The sequence below is a fragment of the Gymnodraco acuticeps genome, unplaced genomic scaffold, assembly GCF_902827175.1.
Source record: "Gymnodraco acuticeps unplaced genomic scaffold, fGymAcu1.1, whole genome shotgun sequence".
Classification (NCBI taxonomy): Eukaryota; Metazoa; Chordata; class Actinopteri; order Perciformes; family Bathydraconidae; genus Gymnodraco; species Gymnodraco acuticeps.
Window position 1 is genome coordinate 145,679 of NW_022989800.1, and position 14,582 is coordinate 160,260.

The 14,582-nt window shown below is 41.0% G+C and overlaps 1 protein-coding gene across 1 annotated transcript; it reads left to right on the forward strand.

The window, feature by feature from the left end:
- The first annotated feature begins 1,439 nt into the window (after positions 1–1,439).
- Positions 1,440–12,367, forward strand: degs1 (delta(4)-desaturase, sphingolipid 1). The gene is made up of 3 exons (XM_034224829.1): positions 1,440–1,788; positions 6,732–7,474; positions 10,978–12,367. The coding sequence occupies exons 1-3, from the start codon at positions 1,707–1,709 to the stop codon at positions 11,122–11,124; spliced, it is 972 nt and encodes a 323-aa protein (XP_034080720.1). The 5' UTR covers positions 1,440–1,706; the 3' UTR covers positions 11,125–12,367.
- Positions 12,368–14,582: the final 2,215 nt, after the last annotated feature.

The window sequence follows — 14,582 nt, forward strand, 5'->3', positions numbered from 1 at the left end:
ACAACATTTAGATTGTATGACAAAGTGTTTATTTAATATATCTGGCTAGCTATAGCTACTTGCTAACGGTTTAGCTTACCCGCGCGATTCAAAGTAACGTCAACGTAGCTGTAATGTATGCTTTGCTTACATGTTCGCATAACTTGTAAGTTTACTGACAGGTACATACCTTGTTCATCTGGCTCAGGTGGTGGCTCTGGGGTTGTTGTGTGAGCCACCACTTGAGAATTGCCGTCTTTTTTATTAAAGAAATGTCTAATGTCCATCTTCAGAATCTCCGCGTCCGGGGCTGACAGTTTAAAGTTTAAACATTGTCACAGAGGAGACGTACCTGTCAGCCAATAAAACACGTTTATTTCCATGCAACTCTCTGATTGGTCTGGTGGCGTCGTCTTGCCTCTGTGTTGCATTCACCGAACATGGGAAATTACATTTCTACCGTCCGTCCTATAGGTAAAGTAGGTTAATGTATTATATTATTGAGGGAGAATTTGTCCGGGGCTAAAGAAAAAACATCCGGGGCTAAAGCCCCGGATGCCTACCCCAGGCGACGCCCCTGGCCCCCACAAACGTGAGCAAAAATGGAAAAAATACAATGTATTTCCCATGAAGGCTAAAAATTGTGTATTATTTCAGTTAACAAACTTTGCCATTTTATTTAAATTGAAACATATTTTAAAATAATTGTACAGTACATTTTGCTCTGGTAATCCACTGGAAATCCACCCCTCTGGTGGGATCAGGATAATCCAGTTTGTTGGGATCAAATTGATCCCAATCCTGTGTTGTCGGTTTGAACTACCCGTTTTGAAGATTTGATCCAGATTAAAGCTTGGATTGGATTTCCTGATCTGATCGGATATCAAAGTGATCCTAGTCCTGTTGTTTGGTTTTGAACTCCCCAAAATCCAAATCTGATTTGATCAGATAGGGATTGAAAGTGTTGAACTCCTGGGCCCAGGTGATGCATGCAGAGCTGTCATTGGCTGAGATAAATCCGGCCGTGCGTCACGCCTCCACCGTTCCCGGAAATACATCCGTGGAGGAACCATCAGTGTATCCTCGGTTAGAGCTCCGGAGCGCCTCCTCGACGCTCGATCCTCGGTGTGCATTTAGAGAAATTAGATGTCCTTCAACATGGCGCGCTGAAATCCATTTCCGGGTCACTACCGGAGGACCGAGGAGTCGAGGAGGGGAAATTTGAGTATTGAGAAGTCTCTATTCTTCACAAAAAGCTTCGGGGATTACTCGACACACGCTCCGAAGCCTCGGCGAAATACATAACATCACTAGTTTTCTTATCTTGGCATGGTCGAGGCTTCCTAATGACGTCACGGGTAACGTGACGTCATATGCAAAGCCTCTATTATAAAGTTGAAAGAAGACAATGGGTTTTCTTGCAATATCTAAACTGAAATCTCCTACTGTACTTTAACTAGTCATCTCTGACCAGCTGCTATTTCTGACAGGTTTATAACTATTATTTTATAGTTTATAAAAACTGCGTCATTCAATATGCTTGCCTGCTGTCTGAGAGGCTGTAGGAGGAGCTGCAGCCGGACAGAGCTGACTCAATCCGCCCAATAGGCTGAGGAGAGAGGAGAGGAGGAGGACCAGAATCACAATCACAGAAGTTCCCTTCTGAAACGATCGGTTGATATTTAGTTTGTTTTTTTGTACAAGAAAGTCGTTTATTACAGTAACAAATGGGGAACCGGGTCGCCCGTGAGGACTATGAGTGGGTGTACACAGACCAGCCGCACGCCGACAGGAGGAAAGAGATCCTGGGTGAGCTAGCTGATCCGTCTGAAAGTTTTAGAAAAACCCATAGTGAACTTTATTTAGATAAAACTATGTTTACTCGACTGGTTTAGTATGTTGATGACTAACGTTAGTTAACCGTGCAGTTTGGCATAAATGCCTCCTCCATATCAGCTGACTCGCTTTGCTAACTTATGCAAGCTAGCTAACGGTTTCATATTCTGCTGTCCATTCGCGAGTAACAGACTAGCTAACTGACACAGGTTGGGTTGGTGAATACATTACAATCTTTAATGACTGACAGCAACCAACACGGCTGTTATATCAAAGTAGTTATGTTTATAAAAGCTAGTTGTAGCTAGTTAGCTTAATGAAACATAACCATGTTAGCAATGTAACGTTAACCCTACAGCCACAGTAATTTTGTCAATTCGCCACTCCCTGAAGTGACATAACACCGAGTCTCTGAGGTGCTGCTAGCGGGAAGTAGCAGTAACGGTTCAGCGTTAGATACAGTCATGAAAGGAAACACCATGCCAGAAGGGAAGCTATCACAAGCCTTTTAGTTCAGAAGTGTTTAATACCTAACCTTGACGTAACATGATGCTGTTTAATAAGAAATCAGGTTCAATACCTTTTCTATTGCTGCATTAGTCTTATCAAGTGTAGATATTTAATTAGCTTTATTGGTAATGCCCTAGTTTCATTTTAGGGCTCTAGTTAATGATCATTATGATAATCAAGTAATGTGCCCATCATTTTCTAAGTAACCATTAGTTGTTTGTCTTTATACTATATTTGCCTTTGTAAAAAAGGACAACCGATGCATATACATGTTTTCCCCTTTATATCAACCTGCATCTACTTTACTAGTCAATTTCATATTATAATCTCTGGCATGGGCACATTTTGGAGGGTTTTACGCACATTTGAGGAAATACATTCGTAATCTTGTTATACCAATATTTGAAATGACTAAACTGATGGTTTCTATTTTGGATTGCATACACTTGTAATGCTAAAAAGTAGTAGGTGTCATCCAACATATTAGGGTATTTCATTAAAGTAAGTAATACATAATGAAATTCATTGCAGAAAACTACTTCAACAATAATTATATTTCCAATGTCAGAGTCAAATAGCATTTCCTTCCTCCACACAAGATCTCATCACAGAGGTAAAACGGCAACACTAAATTGCATTGTGTTCCCATTTATCAAAAAGGGCAGTCCTCTTCAATCCCTTTGGAAGTGGAGCCCGTTTTGGATGGGTGAGGATGTGTAGGTTTTATGTACCGCTTTGTATCTCTAGTCTTTTCACACATTGCATAAAAGTCAATTTGTCAAACAAAAAGTACTGCCATTGTGAGGCGAGGGTGAGACCAGTGCTGTGGATAATGAGACTCACACACAGCCAGCTGCCTCCTGGGTTGAACTATTCATTTACTGAGCGATCAGGAGACACACTGCTTCACTACACACGAGGAAGGTTGTGTGTTTCCACTAGGGTGTAACAGTATGAGGTTATTCCATTGTACGATAACCATCTAGGTAAATATCACGGTATAACAGCCATACTGCCACACACTCATTCATGTCAGTGTTATCCAGTTGATATAAAATGCATAAGGTTTGATAATTGTCAACTGTATACTAGGGATGCTCCGATCGATCGGTTACCGATCGAGATCGGCCGATACTCACTCTCTACGGATCGATCGGTGCTCTCTAAACATGCCGATCGCGAAAGCCGATCGCATGACGTAAAATACATGACACTTTTCTCTGTGTGCGGCAAAACAAGCTCGCCAAAATGGCTTCTCCGGTCTGGCATTATTTTAAGGTGTCCGAAAAAGACAGTAAAATAGCGGTATGCAACGTGTGTGAAGCAGAAATCCTGCAGCTCCGCCCGCCGGACAGGTAAGCGCAGCGAAACACACACACAGGGAGAACCAGACCGCAGTTCATTTCCTCATATTCCAAACGAGAAATGACGGTAGCAAATCACCCGGTTCTTTACGACCAGAACTATTAACGGGATACAAACCGGAGGAACCAGGCATGGAGGGAGGTGGCAGAGACAGTGGGTGAAACTGGTAAGTTTTCGCCTGTTTGGGGAGTTTATATATATATATATATATTGCTCGCAAAAAATCCTCGGGGTTTTTTGCTTTGTATGTCGGGGGCGGGAGATTCATGTGATTGGTTGTTGGTCGCGTTGCTCGCAAAAAATCCCCAAGCTTTCAGACACGTCCAGCTCCAAGATTTTTGAAAAGCTGCTGTGTGGACGTACCGTAAGAGTTAGACCTAACACACTTAGCTATTTTATCTACCTCTGGAACAAGCTAAACTAGTTATAATAAATATATTTATTCTTCATTGTCGGGTCACTCATTACTAGATCAGTGAGCTGCATGAGATACTGACAGGCTGTCAGGAGAGAGAGAGAGGGGGGAGAGAGAGAGGGAGAGAGGAAAAGAGAGCGCTTCCGCTCATTTCTCCCGTTATTATCCAAAGTGAATGTAAACTTGAATAATGTACATCATTTGAATGTAATAATTAAGTTGATTGTTGTTTGTGGAAGCTCCAGTGAATGAGCCCCATTAACTGAGTTTTAAACATCACTTTAAATGGAAGATTTAAAGTGATGTTTAAATCTTCCATTTAGGCCCCGCCCACTCGATCGGATCGGCGATCGGTATCGGCCGATACTGATTCCGGCGATCGGCCCCGAAATTGGCGATCGGAGCATCCCTACTGTATACCATGTTTTACTGCCATGCTTCACTGATAGCTTGAAATGAATCCTCCAAACCTCAGCAAACGCTGGGTCAGTTCCAGACTGGGTTCATTTGTTTCCTTGTTAGATCATGCCCAGGGAGAACACACACTAAGAAACATTGGTTGTGTTTCTTTTTGCATCTTGAGAAGAGCTTAGCAGTATTCAGTCACATGCCTCAGGCCTCGGTTGTGGGGGTGGGGGCAACACACAGAGGTAATGACACAGGAGGTAGTGTTTGCTGAGACTTGTCTCTCTCTCTGCTGCAACCTCCCTGATAGGATGCATACATGTAACCTGAAAGCCCTCTTTGTTTGCTGTGTGCAACTTCTGTAATCAAATGAATATGTAATGGCTTTGAAAGGGAAGCCTTCTGTGACTTGTATCTTTGATCATGGATAGACCATTGTGTTATTTGGCCTTTTTATTGTTCATCTTGAACTGTGAGTGCAGGTTTGAATTCATTGACAATTGGAAATGTGTTAGACTGAAATCAATTACTAGTGAACTTCCTAAACAGAAAATGCTTTGCACTAATACATTCTCTTCAACATGCAATTATTTATATCCAGGCTGAAACCATGTCACTTAAATGCAGATACTTGTACTTGGCTTGAGTATTTTCACTTCATACCACTTTTACTCCACTATATTTGTTTTACAACTTAAGTTAAAAGTTACTTTGCAGATTTAGATTATAAATACAAAGTATAAATCAATCAACACGTTACGATATATTAGTATAGGTTAGTAGGCTACCCAGCAGCATATAAGGTAATTGACAACAAACTCCACATTTACCAAGTGCAACTTTGGCATTAATGCTTCAATAAGTGAAGTAAAATAATTAAACATATGATTCTGAAATATACTGCATAAAGCGCCCCTTTTTGTACTTCAAGAATATTTTGATTATAACTTTGAATGCAGTACGTTTACTTGTAAATGCGTGTTTTTACACTGTATTCTTGCTATTTTTACTAAAGTCAAAGATCTGAGTACCTTTTCCACCACTGCAGTGCTTTCACATGTATTCAAATGTCCGCAGAGAGAACTCAAGAGTGATGTGGGAGGTTGTGAAGTCAGCTTTAACTCCAACCCCTGTGCAGTCTCTGCTTCCACAGTACATTGTTTTATTACAATGTATTACAGGTTCACTGATTGGTTGGTTGGTATATGGGAACAGCACATTGTGTTACTGCTGATGATGAGTCAAGGCCGACCAAGGGTCTGACATGTTCAATCTGATTCGCTGCATGTCTACATACTGGCTAGTAACAGCTTGCACTGTCTTGAAGACATTTCAGTCTGCTGATGACTCAATGGGCTGAATGACTTTGTCCCCTTAATGCCCTTCCATGTTTACTGTTCTTTGGTTCCCGTAGGTGATTTAGATAACAAAGATGTGATAAAAGGGTTTACAATGTAAAGCCCAGGTCTCCATTACTGCTGCATACAAAGAGGGGAGGTCAAAAGTCACAACGGATCTGCACACAGCATGATAAGAAAAATGCAGTAGCATTTAAAACAATTACAAGGGCGGCATATACACGAACACGGCCCGACATATGCATATGGTTTGAAATGGTGTTAACATACAGTGATAACTTGTATTTGTAATTTCACAGTCCGAGCTGAGTTGTTGTGTTGTGCCTTAAGATGAATATATTTTTAAGATTGGAAAATATGAATAGATGAGGCTTAATTTGTTTCATCTTCGTTATACGGTTAAGTATGAGACACTTTTTTTTAAAAATAAACCTTTCATGAATCTGTTGACTAAATGACTTGCTGGTGTGTTAAACCCAACCTGTGCTGCTAGTCATTACTTGAGGTTAATACACATCTTAAAAGTAGGTTAAAAAGAGGTGCTTGAGGCTGTTTGGGAGTCACCATGCACTGTAGCTGATTTGTGCTAAAGCCTTCTGGCTTATCCGAGAATTGGGGGATGGTGCAATACATTTCACAAGCTGCAAATCAGTAATTACACATCTGCATTGAAATGGTTATTTGTGCCAAGTCTGCTTGTTCTTAAAAGTACATTACATTCTCTTAACCTAAATAACGCAGATGTATCATTGTTTGACTCTAATCATTAGCTAAATGCCTTCATTTAAATATTTGTTTCCTGGTGGAATCAGATAACAATGTTCTCTGAGTTTAACTGAATTCTGTTGTGTTCTCCCCCACAGCCAAGTACCCAGAAATCAAGTCATTGATGGGTCCTGACCCGAGGCTGAAATGGATTGTTTGCATGATGGTGGTGATACAGTTTCTAGCTTTCTACTTGGTCAAAGACTTGGACTGGAAGTGGGTTTTGTTTTGGACTTACGCCTTTGGCAGCTGTATCAACCACTCAATGACGCTCGCTATTCACGAGATCTCCCACAACACGGCCTTCGGAAACAATAAGGCCATGTGGAACCGCTACTTTGCCATGTTTGCCAACCTACCCATCGGCCTGCCTTACTCCGCCTCCTTCAAACGCTACCACCTGGACCACCACCGCTACCTGGGTGGAGACGGGGTGGACGTAGACATCCCCACTGACTTTGAGGGCTGGTTCTTCTGCACACCCTTCCGCAAATTCATCTGGATTATTCTGCAGCCGCTGTTCTACGCCATCCGGCCCCTCTGCATCAACCCCAAACCCATCACTCAGCTGGAGGTGACCAACGTGGCCGTGCAGCTCACCTTCAACGTCCTGCTCTACTGGCTGTGGGGGGGCAAACCTGTGGTCTACATGATGGCTGGGTCCTTGCTGGGGATGGGCTTGCACCCCATCTCTGGACACTTCATAGCCGAGCACTACATGTTCCTCAAGGGCCACGAGACCTACTCCTACTACGGCTCCCTCAACCTGCTCACCTTCAACGTGGGCTACCACAACGAGCACCACGACTTTCCCAGCATCCCCGGCTGCAGGCTGCCCATGGTGAGTACAGCTTGGAGGTCCTTGGTACACACAGTTGGCTCAGAATACACCGCCATGAGGTTAGAAAGGAAGAAATGATTTGGGTGGGGACTAATCTGTCGAGGCAGGCAGCTAAGCTAAACAAAGAAGGTGCAGCCGTGTTACTGTGAGACTGCTGGGTCTTTTTTCAAACATTCCGTCTGTGGGAACTGTTACATTAACATCAGTTTGCCTGTTATTTGGGTAAGCAAACCATCAAACCCACTAGGGCTGTTGGTTGAGACTGTCTACAGTATGCCAAAGACTGTATTTGACTTGATCTCACTGCAAGATAACTGATGAGAACAGAGCGTGCACAAACATGACAACCAGGAAGCGTTTGGTATTGGGATAACACTAACTAAATCAGTATTTGCGAGAAAAGTCTACAAATATTTAAAATATTTGTGTAGGTGTTATCAATGAGATGATTAGCTCATGGTTTCAGTTTGTCCAAAAAGAATTCCCTTTCTTTAAATGTTTATTTTAGTCAATACTTACTAACTTGTTCCATGAATACAAACATGCGAGCTCTGCAAACCCCCTGATGACTCAGCTTCTCACTGTTTCTATTTCATCTTCTGACTGCACATCGCTATTGTTTGTGGAATCTGTGGAATGTTGAAGTCCATCAAAAATAAATCATGAAACTGATCTGCAGGCCGACCTGATTGGAGTTTATCCTAAATGTATACAAATACAGCTGTCTGTCTGTCTTTTGAGATGAATGCTAATATGTTATACTAACCTTTCCTAACTTGATAGACTTTACATGTCAGCATCTTCACATGCATATTTAAGCCTAGCATGCGAAATGCTTAATGTTTATATTATTACCTATACACATTTCAAAGGATTTGATAAGCTGACCCAATTTGGTTAAATACAACTCCAACCACAGTCATGGCCTCTCTGTTACCTGTCTAACACGATACAAGCAGAGAAAATGAACTGAACTGCTCAGAATCTTAAGCCGTAAAGATGAGACACGTTATAATCCACCATTAGGCCAATGAGCTGTAAAGCATCACCGGAGTGTTACGATGTGAGAAAAAGGCAGTAAAAAAGGTCAAACTCAGATACGGTAGTTTATTCACTAGCAACTCCGGACTCGTCAGCACAAGGTCGAGTTGTTGGAAGCTACAATCCTACAGTGTGATGTATCGGGATCTCACTCACTATGTAAGGTGGTTCTATTTGGAGGAATTTAGAAAGACTTATTTTAAACCAAGGTAGGTACGAGTAAACATCATTCTAGGTTACACTACCAATTAGTCACCGTCTATTGTTCCATTTCACAGTCATTTTCTCAATAGCCTTTACTCATGTTCTCGAGGAATGTCCTAGCAGTACTTCCTGTTTGCAGCAGGCTTTATCAGCTGTCCACCCAAAGTGACTCACATCAATCACATGAGCAGCAACTAACCCTGCTGTTACACCTGTGTGTTAACAAAGTCACTATACAACATACGTTTAAACATTGAATGCATTCATAGGCTTTGTACACTGTAAAACATTTTTTAAATCTTACACAACAAAATGAAAAACAGTCAGAACTATCATAGATCAAATAACCATCAACCAATCAGAAGAGATAACAAGGGATAAAGACAATGATGAACATCAATGTATAGTATATAGTTAACAGCTTAAGGACGTTATTAATTCTCATATGTACTAGGGCTGTGCGATTATGGCAAAAATCATAATCACGATTATTTGGGTCAATAATTGATATCACGATTATTTTGACGATTATTCATTGACCATTTATTGAACTTTAAAACAAATAATATTTTACCAATAAACAAGATCAAATATGTTGGAGCGCACTTCCAAAACCATACTAAACATATATTATTAATATGATAAATAAAAATAAATTAGACCAAAATAAATGAAATCAAACATGTTGCAGTGCACTGTCACAACCTACTGAAAACTCCTTAACATATAGCCAACATGTTGGTAAAACATATTCAACATATTCCACTCAGTTAAACGTTGAAGGCTGGCCAACCGTCATGGTCCAGAAGTAACAGGAAATAAATGTTGAACTACAATTTAAGACCAAATAAAAATGTTTAGGCCACCATGGCAAATGCTGGTAGGGCTGCTCATGTCATCTCTTAAAGATTGTTCGCAAGAAACACCAGCCTGTTTACATGGTCTGGTTTCAGAGATGAGCGCAGGCAGGTGACGATATTGCCACCTGTACTGAAGACCCTCAGCCACGCCCCGACACATGGGGTGACGCCGGCCAATCACAAAGCTTTGATGCGTTCAAGTGCATTATTCTGGCACAGGAAGATTATGTTACAGGACATTAACGATAAAACAGAATATTGTTGTTCTATTTTTAGACACATCTCGCGATCGACTGGTTGGGCACCCCTGAGCTAGACCATAGGTCTGTTGTGGTAGCAAAGTAGTCAGCTGAAGCCACATCTCTCTCAACTTCCCCACGGCATTTGTCATATAGCGCAGGCAGCGCAGACCTGCTGAAATAATACCGAGACGGCATCGCGTAACGCTTGTCCAACGTGTTGACAAGTTGCTTAAAGCCCTGGTTGCTAACAGTGCTAACTATCTTTAGCGATGTGAAATGTAATGGCACCTGTAATATCTCTGTGTCTCTGCGAGCTCGTCGCGTAGGCCGTTGCTCTGTACAATGCGTCCAGAATCGATGACTGTGATGATGTGGTGGATGAAGTCGAGCGGGCATCTGCTTTTTGTTGTATTACTGCCCGGTCGTATTGCACTTTGTGGTTGTATTTCAGATGATTAAAGAGATTGGTTGTGTTAGCGTGTGGTGCCAACACAACCTGGTAACAAATCCTGCACTGTACTTTGTTTTGCTCCACGTGGGACTCCTGAAAGCCAAAGTACTTCCAAATAGTGGAAATAGTTGTACCCTTCTTTTTAACGAGTTGCTCCTCTTGATCTGACATCTTCGCTCGCGCTGAACACTCACAACACATGTCACTCCCACGTGGCCGAGTGGGCTTTCAGGGAGGGGCGAAAGCACACCCAGCAAAAATAATCGTATTTTGTCAATTATGCTGTTTTCATAATCGTCGCAAACCATAATCGTAATCGCGATTAAAATACGATTAATTGCACAGCCCTAATATGTACATTCATTGTCAACAACTACTCGGACAGACTCCATCTTTTCACGTGATATCTAATTCTCATGGTTAGTTTGTATCATTTCATATATTTAATTTACAAGATCCTTCCATTTATAGTTTATGAGATTATCTTTCAAACAAAATTCTAACGTGTTTAAATAATGTTACTCCTATTACTAGGAATAAGTAAGACTCCTTCTTGTATGTGGGTTTTTGCGTAGAAAATAGTGAACAATTCTCTTTCCCAGAAGCCACTTCAGCGTTTGATGTCCAAAATATGACTTGAATTCCCATTGAAATGTGATTTAAGCGCACTCACCGCTGTATATTCTTCTCGTTCTTGTGCTCCAGGTGAAGAAAATCGCAGCAGAGTATTATGACGACCTTCCTCAGTACTCATCGTGGGTGAAGGTGCTGTATGACTTCATCATGGAGGAAACCCTGAGCCCTTACTCCAGAGTCAAGAGGAAGCTGAAGGGGGACGTCAAACAGGAGTAACTTCACTGGAAGCTTCTGGAATTAAACTGCACTGTCTCACCATCCCATAAACTTAGTAGCTTTTACATATTAATACATACAGCTTAGAAAAGGAGGGTTGACACTTAGAAACCGCCTTTTTCTCTACAGTTTGTTATTTTGTCAGACAAAAACAACATTGTTTGTTCAAATGTGACTGAAAATCTAGGAGTGTGTTTAGAGTCAGTACATAGGGCTGGTTGCACAAAGTCTTTCATGTAGAATTGTAATAACTCATTTTTCCAAGGCATCGGTTTCAAAGTACCACAAAATGCTACTGTTGTAGATGTTCTGAAACTCTAGCTGGTGTGCTAATGTGCACTGAATGCTCTGGGAATACCTCAAAGTGTGGTGCCACACTGTTTAGTCATGAGGAACCAAAGTTGTCCATACAACAACAGACTGCTCTGCCTCCAGTTGATATTTAACCAAACATTCAAATTATGCAGTTTCCCTCTACTTGTATATTAGATCCTGAATAAGTCAGTACTTCATTCATGTTTAAAGGTTAGCATTTAGCTAGTAAGAGCGAAACAAAACAACATGTCTTTGTGCAATCAGCCCCAGAAATAAGCCAAACACAGCAAACTGCCCAAACAGTTTGCAAACCATATCGAAGCTGTCCATTTCTACGGTCAGAGGTCAGCAGCATAAAAGCAGCTATGCTATTGGTTGACATCTTCATTTCGCGATTGGACCAAAGTTGCCTGAGTGAATCCACTCATCATTAATATCCCTCCATATGAAATGCGTTGGTTGCATAATATGTGATAGAATATGAATTCAGTCTCGCTTGGTTTCTTTTAATATTTTAAATGCATTAGGAAACCTTTTGTGCCCTGTGACACTTTTTAAAACTGCTCTTTAACATGCAACCCCTAAATGTTAACACAACATTGTGCAACCTGCTGTCCACACACAGTGACTGAGAAAAGGTGCTGTTGTATGGGAGATGAGCATGTGTTACTCATCAGTGCCTCACAGCTTTTATTTCAATTTGTGGTCTTAAATTTCAATTTTTACTATGTATTCATTTTGATGAAGAATCTGCCAAGAATAGTTTTTAATGTTAAAATCAATGCCTGTACAGCTGAGGCCCTGTCCTGTGTTTTTATCAAGAAACCAAGAACACATTAATTATGGTTGCTATTCAATTGGCAGATTCCAACATTTTCCATATAATATATTGTTACTCTAAAGCCAATAAAAGAATGAATGAAAAAAACTGGATTTCTTTGCGTTTTTCAATGTTCCATAGATTAAAGCAGTTGGCAAAACTATTTCACAACAAGGCACATTGAGTAGCTTTCAATTCTCATGATCAGCAGATGGATTTGTCCCAGTTGTAAAGAGACTGTAGTTGTATTGTATAAATGTTTAAATGGGAAACCATATAAATCAAGAAGACATTTAGTGGATATAAAAAATGACTGATAATAAAAATGACTACAATATTAACATAATTCCTCCCTACAGAAAAAAAAAAAAGAGTAATTCAAAGCAAAACTCCAGCCTCCCCTTCCTTGTTATTGCCAGGTGTTTCTTTTAGGAAATTCCTTTATCTCCTGCAAAGTATTTCCTTACCATTGTTTGAATGTTTTTTTGTTCTTTTCTCCAGAACAGTGAGTTTATTAGACAATGCCATACATACAACATTAACTGTTGCTGGGTACTGGAGTTCACTTAAATCCTCAGAAGTACCAAGAATGGTCCTGCATTATTATCATTTAAATTATCTTTGAAGGAACCTGAGAATATTTGTTGTACAAAATGTTAATGTACAAAGGTCACATTTACATTTTAACAAGGTCTAGTGTACAACATGAAAGCACCATTTATTTGCGATGATGCCTCATTAAACTATCTTTCCAAACCTTTTTATTAATTTCATCTGTCGTATGTTAAACATCTTGAATGACATCAGCAAATACACAATATGCTCTGACATCATTCATAAGCAGCTGTGTAATCCATCATGTCTTGCTTTTCAAAACTTGTTTTACATGCGTCTTGACTGAAGAAACCTCAACATCCCTGGCAGCTTAGATTTTTCCAACGTACAATTATATATATATTTATAGATCCTCCTAATGTTCTCCAAATGTCCACAGCCTGATACAATAATGCTCTGAGTTTCTTTTGTTTCCCATCCTTCCAGTACGAGACATGCCAACTGCAACTATCAACATTTGCTAGGCAATCTTTATCTCCATCTCCAACAGTACAAGAAGAACTGTATTATTTATACAGTAAGCCATAGACTGGATGTTAGTGGTCTGATCATTAAGAATGTAATTAGGTAGCGCCAGCCTGTTGCGGAGAGGGGAGGTGGAGACAACTGGCTCTCACTAAATGTCAGAAAAACCAAGGATCAGTCTGGTACGGTCTGCAGAACGCACTACTGCCTAAAGACAATAACACCAGGCAGTGCAGGACCAAGGCTGCTGGAATCATGAAGGATTGGAGCTATCCGAACAATGGCCTCTTTGAACTGTCCACAGTAAAGCGCTACAGCAGTCATAGAGCCAGATTGGGGAGGCTAAGGAGACATACAAGATACATAAATACACATATACTGCTACACTGGTACTTGCCTTGTGTGATAGCAATGACACATGAAGCAGTTTGGAGAAGGAAACACCTCTTCCAACATCAACACTGGAGCACCCCAGGGCAGCATTCTTAGCCCCCTGCTGTTTCCCCTGTAGACCCCTACCAATATACAACAAAGGAAGAAACACCATGTCGACACATACAGTATAGTATACTGATACATTGGTAATACAATAGGCAATGAAACATGAAACAGTCATGATAACTGATGAACTCATTCATGTGATTATTTGGGTTGTATCCTAATGGTTGACTGCACTTTTTACAAGTTGCTTTGGATAATATCATATTATATATTTGGGCCTACCGTCGCTAGAAATCAATGGAAGATGACGTAGCACACAAACCCCACATCACCCTATATCCCGCGGACACATGGCTAGCTATGTGTGATTGCTGTTAATTGACTACATGGGGAGAATCGGAGGAAAACCCTTCTTCCAATATTATTTTCAACACTGGAGCACCCCAGGGCTGCGTTCTGAGCCCGTTGCTGGTTTCCCTGTACACTCCTTCCGATGTACAACAAAGCTGTGTTGGGCCTGAGAACAGAGAACAATGTAAATGCCTGACATGCAGGAAGTGAGGGCCTGATTGGCAGCCTCTCAGGTCAACAACCTACTCTTGAACGACAGCAAACAAAGAGCTGATAGTGGACTTTGGGAAGAAGCAGGAATATAACTACCCCTTACTATCAACAGGTCCTCGCTGGAGAGGCTTCTAGTGTCACCCAGGTCAGCAAAGACAGGCTCTTGTCGGGCTCTTATCCTCAGGCCATCTGGATCTTAAATTAATTATTAAATAAGACCATATGGCCTTAGTGCTAC

What these genes read in the sequence shown, in the direction of transcription:
- degs1 (XM_034224829.1), top strand. Translation starts at nt 1,707, where the DNA reads ATGGGGAACCGGGTCGCCCGTGAGGACTATGAGTGGGTGTACACAGAC. An exon ending in CAGGAGGAAAGAGATCCTGG is followed by an intron (nt 1,789 to 6,731) that starts GTGAGCTAGCTG and finishes TCTCCCCCACAG; the next exon opens with CCAAGTACCCAGAAATCAAG. An exon ending in CCGGCTGCAGGCTGCCCATG is followed by an intron (nt 7,475 to 10,977) that starts GTGAGTACAGCT and finishes CTTGTGCTCCAG; the next exon opens with GTGAAGAAAATCGCAGCAGA.